General features: G+C 45.3%; 2 protein-coding genes across 2 annotated transcripts; one reads left to right on the top strand and one right to left on the bottom strand.

Annotated features, from left to right (window-relative positions):
- Nucleotides 1-827: 827 nt before the first annotated feature.
- On the bottom strand, nucleotides 828-3,551 carry LOC133962161 (uncharacterized). Its single transcript, XM_062397638.1, has 5 exons — nucleotides 3,243-3,551; nucleotides 2,995-3,050; nucleotides 2,830-2,904; nucleotides 2,299-2,382; nucleotides 828-1,892 (listed from the first exon to the last, which is right to left on the bottom strand). Exons 1-5 carry the CDS (start codon nucleotides 3,340-3,342, stop codon nucleotides 1,215-1,217), a joined length of 993 nt encoding a protein of 330 aa, XP_062253622.1. The 5' UTR covers nucleotides 3,343-3,551; the 3' UTR covers nucleotides 828-1,214.
- Nucleotides 3,552-3,938: 387 nt separating this feature from the next.
- On the top strand, nucleotides 3,939-10,805 carry wdr20a (WD repeat domain 20a). The gene is made up of 4 exons (XM_062397635.1): nucleotides 3,939-4,202; nucleotides 6,012-6,194; nucleotides 6,529-7,884; nucleotides 9,674-10,805. The coding sequence occupies exons 1-4, from the start codon at nucleotides 3,939-3,941 to the stop codon at nucleotides 9,725-9,727; spliced, it is 1,857 nt and encodes a 618-aa protein (XP_062253619.1). The 3' UTR covers nucleotides 9,728-10,805.
- Nucleotides 10,806-10,860: the final 55 nt, after the last annotated feature.

Below are 10,860 nucleotides of genomic sequence, written 5' to 3'. Positions count from 1 at the left end.
CCCAATTATAAATGTAATTCCTTGTGATGGAAAAAAGGGATTTAGATTTTCACATCTCTTCTAAACACTTTTCTCAGGGAAATCCCATTGTTTTATTTACATATTCTGTAAATCTCAGTATACCCATTGACCGCATGCAAGTTCCTGTTCTACCCCATCTTTGATTGTAGAACATTTGATCAATGAGTATTATTCAAATATTTATGGAAACATTCTGGAGGCACCACTGTTACAGCTTGACTTCATTTTCAATGTGTTGCTGCCACCTGATGGTCAGGATGAACTTTGCAAGCAAAAGGCCCAACACTTGATTGACACAATAACAGGATATAAGAGTTAAGTCCTTGTCTACAACAAACAGCACACTCTTGTATGTTCTTCAAAACTGAATAGGACTAATTACATTTTAGCTTTTTATCGATATTGTTTTCCAAAATGAAAGAACACACACACACACACACACACACACACACACACACACACACACACACACACACACACACACACACACACACACACACACACACACACACACACACACACACACACACACACACACAGAGCGTTAGAACAAATTGATGAATGTGATGTGTCCTCATTGAGTCCAGCTTCGGGTTGGCTAATTTAGGCTCTTAAGCACTTCTTCAAAACTACTTCTCACTTTTGACACAACCTTGTTTCTTACTGCTGGACTCATCCATTTCATTCACATGAAGACACCCAATTGTCCTGATCTGTATGTGTTTGAAGTGTTGGAGGAAAAAGTAGGGCACCCGGAAGAAATCCACTGAGACAATGAAGAATAATTATAATCATTATTCTTAATATTTATTTCTATATTTAGGTCAAATTGTAGAAAGTAAAGTGTATTATTTTGAGAACATTGGATTTTAAGGAGCATCTCTGACAATTCAGGGGAGTTGTAGATTTTGTTTTAATCAAGAGGGGTTCATACTGAATGTTTCTTCATAGACAGAGTGTGTCTTGGATGTTGGGTCTGTCATTAGATTCAGGTTACCATCGAAATTGCTCCAAACAAAAGAAAAACGTGGTCAAACAGACTTGTCACCTGCAAGTTTGCAAAATTACTCAAGATAGAAAAATAAATCCAAATGCATTTTAGATTAACTATGTACAGTGTGGCATTAAACCTCATTTTAAAGCTTTTAATATCACAGAAGAACTTCATTCTGTCAGTCCATCATCAGATGGGTCTAACATGGTTCGGATGCAGAGTCCCCCGCCTCTTCCTCCCCCATGTGGACGACACACTGCCTCTTCCTCTGCCCCAATTCCACCACCTCAGCTCCAGGGAGGCTGAGCTTTCTCTTGTAAAGGGATCTGAGGTCACATGGGCTGGGAGATCTCTCCGAGGAGCTGTCCAGCATCCAGGAGGATCCCCTTCCCACCAGGGTGGGGGGTCCTGGCGTGTTGGGCGTTGAGGATCTCGAAGCGACCAGGCCTGAATCATGAAGTTGCAACTCAATATCCATGGTTTGGGCGCATGCTGGGGAATCGTTTGTCATTTTTGCTGCAAGATCTCCACAGACTTCCCTGTCGCTGTGGGAGGGCAGAGTGTCGAGCTCATAGACCCACAGCTCGGAGTCACTCCCACATTTCATCTGGACGTCCACAGGATGCTGCAGCTGCTGTGCTGTCGCAGGATCTCTCGTCCCATCCTTCATCACGTCTCTGAGGGCAACAGAAGGAGGGTGGTGGAGGATAAATCTCCTGCTGCGACCCAAGAACCGACGCCCTCCTCCTGCTCCTCCTCCTCCTCCTCCTCCTCCTCCTCCTCCTCCTCCTCCCTGCTGCCGTGTTCGCCTGGAGACACTGACATCGAGGTGTGACTCATCAGAATCCTCAGAGCTGCCGTCGTACGGGTCCAAAAACTACAAGTATAAGCACACAGACGATGACATGAACACACAGGAGAGCGGCAGGTTTTTGATACATGAAAGGAGTGTGATAATATTAATACTAACTGTTGTTTTCATTTTTAACAACCTATCTCACAAGTGCTCCCGGTATTTCTCTACCATTCCCTCCACCTCTCCTCTCTCTCCCCCATTTCTCTCCTCACCCCAACCGGTCGAGGCAGATGGCCGCCTCACACCGAGTCCAGCTCTGTTGTCTTCCTGTTAATAAAGTCGTTTTCTTCTCTCCACTGTCACAAAGGTCTTAATCCTTGTGTTGGGTTTGTATACAAGGTCTGAGAACCACCTTACTAAGATAAGAACCTCGAGATAATGTATGTACGGGATTTGGCGCCGTGCAAATAAGAGTGGATTGAATTACCAGAGAAGAGCAGCCATGTCTTGGTTTCAGGGGCTTCGGTGTCCGACGCAGTGTCTCACTCTCCGGGGCGCTGCTCACACATCCCTGTTCAAGGAGGACGTCAGAGATCTTTGGTTTGTTTGTGAGCAAGATGGCACAAAAACTACAGAACGGATCACCATGAAGCTTGGTGGAAGGATGAGGGTCAGGAAAGGTAGCCATTAAATGTTGGTGTGGATCCAGTGATATTGTTTACTTAATTTTTTTTACCATCACTGGCCTGGACAGGGACCTGATATCTGGGATTGTGTGAGATTTGGCGCAGCTTGATTGAATTTAAGGAGACCGTTGTGCTCTTTTGAAATGAAAAGTTCAGTGCCTGCTGGTACTGAGGTAACAGATATACAGGGCCAGTCTCTGGGAGGGAAATCAAATATGAGGTAGACTTAAAATGTCAACTCTGGAACTGGGCTTAACCTCTTTTTAGGTCATTTAAAATAAACATCACCACTTCTCCTCTTGTGCTTGACTGAACAAAAATTATGAGCATACCATTGTGCTGGTGTCCGACCATCTGGGACTTATTTCTGAGTCGGTGTCCGTGCTGGACTCCACTTTGCACAAGTCCTGAGATGAAGCACAGGTCACTATAGAGTGCAAATGCATGTGGGTGAAATGATTCCGATCGGTCTCTGACATGAGCTGAATTTATCTCACCATGTATTTGAAAGCAAGTTGCTCCATGTTGCTTGGTGTGTGTCTCTCAGCGGGCTCTGCAATAAAAAGAACATTCAAACGCAGCAAATGCACAAACTGCAGGTGCATGTTTTGCTGAAGAAGGTGTTAAATCAAAGCACAGTGATGCAGTAGCAACATCCCAATCAGATAAATATCTCAGAGTTCATGTTTCAGCATTTAACATTACTTAGGGGACATTTTAAATTAAAAGAAACCCTGATACCCACCTGGGAGTGATAGTCTTCTTCTTCTCCTGCAGGTTGCCTGATGTGAGACCATGTGTTTCCACAGGTGGGAGCACGAGCTGGAAAACACTTGTTCAGACATCTTAGCAAAATAAAACGTCCGGTGTTTGCTTTTTCAAAATAAAATATATTTATAGCCCGATTTCTTTATTATTTACAGTCTTTATTATTGCATGTATGTTTTAGGAATTATATACAATATAGAGCTCAGTTTAAAAGTCATGTTTTACGATGTATAGGAAGCTGGACCAAGTATTAAATAATGATTAATTAAACTTTTATGGAGAAGTTTGTACTTCTCCCCCGAATTCATTAGTGTAAATATACCTTTTTCTGTTTTGTTTTTTTCACTTGTTTGTTTAATTTCTCTATTTTTAAAAGCAGATATTTTTTTTACAGTGAAATATTATCACCATTATCACAAAAAACACACACAAATAAGTGAATTAATCCGGTTTGTATTGTTTGTATATTAACTATTAGTAACTTGTGTTCAAAAAGTGTAATCCCGCATAGTTCTAGTTCAAATTTGGGACTGTTCATCACAGCCTCCACCTCCACTTCCCCGGTGAACCGTAGGGTGAGGGACCGGGAGCGGAGCACCGGCCTCTCGGCTCCTCGCTCCCCCTCCGCCCGTGCGTAAGATCCGGCCTAGGTGGGGAGGGGGGAGAGGGATGAATGTTAATTTCAAAGATGGCGGCGGAGGGAGGAGGGAAGGAGATGAACGAGATCAAAACTCAGTTCACCACCCGGGAAGGCGTCTACAAGCTCCTCACGCACTCCGAATACAGCCGCCCGAACCGGGTGCCTTTCAACTCGCAGGGCTCCAACCCCGTCAAGGTCTCCTTCGTCAACGTCAACGACCAGTCGGGCAACGGCGACCGGATCTGCTTCAATGTGGGCCGTGAGCTCTACTTCTACATCTACAAAGGCGTCCGGAAGGTAGCGTGCAAGTGTCCTCGGGGGATCCGGGGTACATGCCGGGGCCCACCGGCTGCTGGTCGAGGTGTCCGGGGCACAGTCGGCCTCGTCAAGTGACTCTGGCCGGTGCTTGACTTTCAAATTAGCTTGTTAGCTCGAAGCTAGGGTGTCGGCTAACCAGCGCTATTGGCTAACGCTAGCGAGCCAGCGGCTACACCGAGGCCAGCGGCTAAAGTCCGCTCCCCGGCCGCGTCAACAGTGTCCGGAGTCCGGCTGGGGCGCGAGGCTCCTCTCGGTGAAGTTGTCACTTTGATTGATTTGAAGCTGTCAGGGCTGTGGGTGCTGCGGTGATGGTGGGGGTACACTGACACCTGTCGACGCCCTCGGGCTGACAGGTGTTGACACATCACGGTTGTGGTGCTCGGGACCATATATATATCTATGCTCGGGACACTCGTTCGGCTAGCAGGCTAATTGCTAACGTCAGCCCGTTCATTTAGAGACGGTGAGCTCTTAAACGCGTCTGATCAACCCGAGCTAACTTCATGTTCTGATTGGGGAGGTGCAACAAGGTGCAACTCCTCCATTTCCCCGGTGTCATCTCTACTCTGTGCGGTTGTTGTGTCACCAGCACGTCATGGAGTCCACTAACTCGTGACTCGTGACTTCCTAGTTAAACAGGAGGTCTGTGTACTAGCGGGGAGATCACATGACTGCTTGTTATGATGAGTTGCCCCCAGCGTCCAGGTGCCATGTTTGGAGAATCCTGAAAATAAACTGGCTTCTGTCACAAACTGGTTTCGAGCCAAGAGCCCCAGTGCACATGACAGTCTGACTGGAAGCAGCTGACACACAAACATATGGCTGTCATGTGTCAGATCACATCAACAGACGGGTTAAAATCCGGAACTGCCTCAAACCAGAGCGTGGAGATAATAGAAACCTCGGGCTTGACAGAAAAATAATGGAAGGTCATAGGTTTTATTCACAATACATCATCTTATTGATTCCTGGGGTTGAAGGCTGTTTCTTTTCTCTGACTGGTTTTTGCTGGAGGTGGCTGCAGGTTTAAAGCTTGAAAAAAAAAAAGTAAGACTGACTCACTCAGCTCGTGATGATGCTGCTATTTCTCTTTAGTGCATGTCTGCAACTTTCTAACTTAAAATGAGTCATCACAGGCTTGCTATTCCTGACTTTAGGAGATAATGTCAGTGCCGTCCTTGCTATCTCCAGGCGTAAGAGCAGTTTTATTTAATGCTTCTGTTCTTGCTTGGACATTTTGTGTCTCCGAGGTGAGACATAAACAACTCGGCGTCCCCTCTACCAGCAGTGGAGGAACCACTGAATCATCATCTTCCACTCAAAGAACTTTCCATTCTACCGGCAGTGTGAGCTGTAACTCGGTAACAGATGGAACTACTGTTAACCCGATTCTCTGCGGTTTAGCTTCAGGTTGTCTTGACATTCAAATCTAATTGTATACTGTAACATATGATGGCTGGCATGTAACCATCAACAGAGAAAAACTATATACCTCCGTGCTTCCTGATATTGAGTGACCTTCAAGTTATTTGTCACACGTTGGTTACAAGACATTTGAATTAAGAAGGTCTTCTTACAAATCAGGTAAATAACGATGGCTCAGCTGCTGTGAACTCCCTTTCATTGTGTTTGAGACAAAAGCACAGCAACAAAACATGATCGCACGGTCATGTGACTGGTTGAACCTCAGCAGCTCTCCTCGTGCAACAAAGTGCATATACTTGTTTCGGGGGTTTCAAAGATCGCAACACTCACCCCGTGTGTGTTTTCCACGTCTTTTCTTGTCAGGCGGCTGACCTGAGCAAGCCCATCGACAAGCGCATCTACAAGGGAACGCAGCCCACCTGCCATGACTTCAACCACCTCACGGCCACGGCAGAGAGCGTGTCCCTGCTGGTGGGTTTCTCAGCGGGACAGGTCCAGCTCATTGACCCCATCAAGAAGGAGACGAGCAAGCTCTTCAACGAGGAGGTGGGTCTCTGAAGCACAGACGCTGGATTAAAAGAGTTTTGAGTACAGTGTTTGCTACAAGTAGCTGGTGCTTGCCAATGGAGGTTAAGATGTTTGGAGTATTCCTCCTGAACTCAAAGATCAGTTCTACCTACTTGTTGAAAATTATTCCTTGTTCTTATGTTGAATTTAAAGAATGTGACTGTTGTAAAACTTGTAAGATTTCTATGTGAAATTGTAAATATTTCCTCATGATATTTTCTGACATTGTGTTTCCCTCTCCCTCCGTTCTCTCCCTCTGTTCTCTCCCTCCCTTTCTGCCTCTAAAACCTCAACCTTCCCTCTCTCCTGCCAGAGACTAATAGACAAGTCCAGAGTGACGTGTGTGAAATGGGTGCCGGGCTCCGAGAGCCTGTTCCTCGTCTCCCACTCCAGTGGAAATATGTACCTGTACAACGTGGAGCATACCTGTGGCACCACGGCACCGCACTACCAGCTGCTCAAGCAGGGGGAGAACTACTCCGTGCACACGTGTAAGAGTAAATCCACGCGGAACCCTCTCCTCAAATGGACAGTGGGCGAGGGCACTCTGAATGAGTTTGCCTTCTCTCCGGACGGGAAGTTCCTGGCCTGTGTAAGCCAAGACGGCTTCCTACGGGTCTTCAACTTTGATGCTGTAGAGCTTCATGGCACCATGAAGAGCTACTTCGGTGGCTTGCTGTGCGTGTGCTGGAGCCCGGATGGAAAGTACATAGTTGCGGGTGGAGAGGACGATCTGGTGACTGTGTGGTCGTTCTTGGACTGTAGAGTCATCGCCCGAGGTCATGGGCACAAGTCGTGGGTGAGTGTGGTGGCCTTTGATCATTACACCACCAGCGTGGAGGAGAGCGACCCGATGGAGTTCAGTGGCAGCGACGAGGACTTCCAGGATCAGATGATCCACTTCGGACGAGACCGGGCCAACAGCACGCAGTCTCGTCTCTCCAAGCGCAACTCCACGGACAGCCGGCCTGTTAGTGTGACATACCGGTTTGGCTCCGTGGGCCAGGACACTCAGCTGTGCCTATGGGACCTCACTGAGGATATCCTTTTCCCGCATCTTCCGCTCTCACGGACACGGACACACACTAACGTGATGAATGCTACCAGCCCTCCTCCTGCGGGCGCTACAATAATCACTAACACCTCTAGTAACGCTACTAATGGAAACAACAGTGGTGCCAGTACTCCCGGCATTAACTCTCTCTCCACCGCATTACCGCGCTCCAACAGCCTACCCCAGCCAGCCGCCCCCACCACCACCACCACGACGACGGCAAACAACACCAACAAGGCCGGCAGCGGTGGTGGAATCGGCAGCGGAATTATGGACAGTGCCATCGCCACGGGCGTGAGCAAGTTTGCCACGCTGTCGCTCCACGATAGGAAGGAGCGGCACCCGGAGAAGGACCACAAACGCAACCACAGCATGGGTCACATCAGCAGTAAGAGCAGCGACAAGCTCAACCTGCTGACAAAAACCAAAACGGACCCCGCTAAGACTCTGGGCACGCTGCTGTGCCCGCGCATGGAGGACGTGCCCCTCCTCGAGCCCCTCATCTGTAAAAAGATAGCACACGAGAGACTGACTGTACTCATATTTTTAGAGGACTGTTTAGTGACTGCTTGTCAGGAGGGATTTATTTGCACATGGGCGCGGCCAGGCAAAGTGGTAAGTTCTTTTTAACGTAGGAAATGTGGGGGAATTAGAAGTGGTGGTTTTGTTTGTGAATCTTTAGCCGTCCCAAAACCAATTGATGAGGACCTGTTCTCAAAGCTTCAAACAAACATTTGGAAGAGCATTTTTTTAGCTTTTGTTGTCAGAGTGTGAGTCTCTGCAGGCAGGAGTAACATATCAGACTTTAGCGTTCAGCTGCTTTCCAGTTAAAGGCCTGTTATTTCTAACTGAGATATAACCAACGCTATGACAAATTTAGAGTCTGGCTATTTAATACATTCTGATAAGAAAAGACTTCCTGTGTAGACCTGTGAGGGGAAATATGTTAATCCACATGAGGCGTGTTCATTGGTTCATCATAATCATTCCACAATGCATAGCAGCATAGAGAGTCATCTGCCTAGACTCATGTTTTCAGCTTTTCTGCAAATTGCTACCTTGCCCTAAGAATCTCTCCAGTCTCTCACATGCTTTCACCCTAATATGTATAAGTCCCTGAATTCTTTACCCCTCTAGACTATTTGCTTTGGTCTATGTTTTAAGAGCTTTTGACTGAACGAGACGCACATTAGTCAACACTATGAACCCAACCAGCAGAGTGAAGGTTAGTTAGTCCGGTGAGGGGGCTACATTTAACCAGTCGGACATTGACAGACACTTGGAGCATTCAGTTAATGTCTCTGAAGTGAAATTCAGAACAACACCAATGATATTGTGACGATTTTACGTTGTGCCAAATAATAACCTGTCAGACTATTGTCTATGGATCAGGATCACACTACCTCACGGGATTTTTGGACTAAAGTATTGTTTTAAAAAAAATGGAGCAAACAAGATGTAAAATAACCTCATACTCCGTTTTGGGAAGAATAAAACGTTCAGCCACAACATAGAAACTGGTTTTCGAGCAACAACCCCCTGCAGCCTCACAGTGATCAATGCTGTTGGGCTACATGTCTGAGCAATGAAGTGGTTTTTCGTGTAGAGAGAAAGAAAAAAATGTGATGACCGGAGTTCTGACACTGTAGTCCCACCGAAATACAACTGAACGGGGGATATATCCATTATCCCCGGCTTTCTGAACCAGAAGATCTGCCGGTTTAACAAAAACACCAAACTGTTTATTAAAGGTTTTCTCTGAATTTTGGCGATAAACAATCAGGAATGTGATTTGAAACTTTATTTTGTGGTTATTGTCCATGGTTTTATGGCTTCGCTCCGTCAAAAATACTCCGATAAACCACAACATTAAAACCAGTTTTAATGCTGCTGCTGACCAGTGGATACGAACCACTGAACACAAACAAGAGGTGAAGTGGTTGAGCTCAATCTTTGGAGAAAAGTGTGATGAGTATTAAACAACCACAAAGAGATTCCAACAAACTCTATTTTATGATGTTAAGGATTCGGTGCTAAAGAGGAGAGAAGCGATAGAACTGTAATAACTGATTCAAGTCGGTGTGCCATTGAAAGGCTCCTCAAAGGTCAGAGTAGGTAGTTAATAAACCAGGCGATGGTCCAATCCCGAGTACAAGAGAAGTGCCTTGATCGAGCAAACCTCTCAGAAGCAGTGTTAGTCTCCCAGCGTACACTCTGCGTTCACTTTGCTGTGCACAGCCTTTGAATCAAGCGCAGGGGACTGTGATGGGGAAAGAGGAGGCTAGAGGCTGACTTTCTTTTTCAAAGAGCTATTTGTTGCTTGGTTCTTTTCTTTCTTTTTTTATTCTTTTGCTGCAGTATGTGAACTTTCCCAATGCAAATCTCCTTGTTTTCCTTTTTCCAGGGTTTATTGCCATCCCAAAACCAAGCCAGCTCTCCCAGTGGAACAGTAGTATAGCCACAATATTTCTGCTGCTAAAGAACCCTGCAACCCAGAGTCTGATGCTGCTCTTCACCCTGCAAGCATTGCAAGTTTTCCTTTTCTTTTATACCCCTCCTGCCTCCCGATTTTTTTGTTTATGGCTTTTCTGTTGTTTTTTCCCGTTTATCACTCACCTGAGGATTGAAGCAAGAAAAAAAGTGCTGCGTTTGTGGAATATGTCCTTTTTTTTCCCTTCTGGAGTTTTAACGCATTTTAGATTCTTTTAAAAAAAAAATGTATTTCTTTCACGTCAGATCTCATTGGACTGTTGTCCCCTCTGGAATTCAGGCTTGGCTTTTGCTGGATGCGAACCAGACAAACTGTGGCTTGAGAGTAAAGGGATAGTTCATTTCATTTTCATTATCGGAGTTAACCTTGTGACGTGGCCCAGTCGTGGCCCAGGGGAGGTCACAGACTCCTATGGACTATGAGTGAACTATCCTTTTATGACCAAGTGCGTGAGCATCTGAAAATTTTGCATCCATCCACATTCACCCTCCACCTCTGTCTGCTCTCGAGTAGAATCCCCCCCCTTCGATGACTTTGCACTGATTTCGTTAGTTATTTCATTGTTTGTTTTTATAACTACTCTAATGGAACAAAAAAAGAGAGAGAGGGTTGAGGACTGCCCTGTTACACTCGGCTTTAACATCCTCAATCATGAAATCTGAATCTATCAAGCTTGATGCTGCAATCATAGTCTTTTTAAAGAAAAAAAAATTGTTTGCACTTAAATTAGTTTATTAGGAGAGAAAATGGCTTTACATTTTTGGGTGTGCTCAGAACTCACTGATGGCTAATACAGTAGGTGATGAAAATGATTTTAAAAAAAAACTATTAAAACCTTTATCTATTTAGCTATTTAGCATTTATTTTAATATTATTTCAGATTAAAATCTGCTCTGTATCATAATGTGTATATTGTAATAAATTGATCTGATGGGGGCCTAAGCAAACTACCATTACGGCAGTGGAAGTTTTGTCATGATAGTTATATTTCTAAAGCCTAAAGTATACATATTAATAATATTAAAATAATCTTGAATACACTGTTTACTGTTCTTTATTTTTTTCCACCCACATTTACTGTGTTGTAATGCCTCTGGGGT

The sequence above is a fragment of the Platichthys flesus genome, chromosome 10 (assembly GCF_949316205.1).
Source record: "Platichthys flesus chromosome 10, fPlaFle2.1, whole genome shotgun sequence".
Lineage (NCBI taxonomy): Eukaryota > Metazoa > Chordata > Actinopteri > Pleuronectiformes > Pleuronectidae > Platichthys > Platichthys flesus.
Note: the sequence above shows the minus strand (reverse complement) of the source record. Positions and strands in the feature narration are given on the sequence as shown.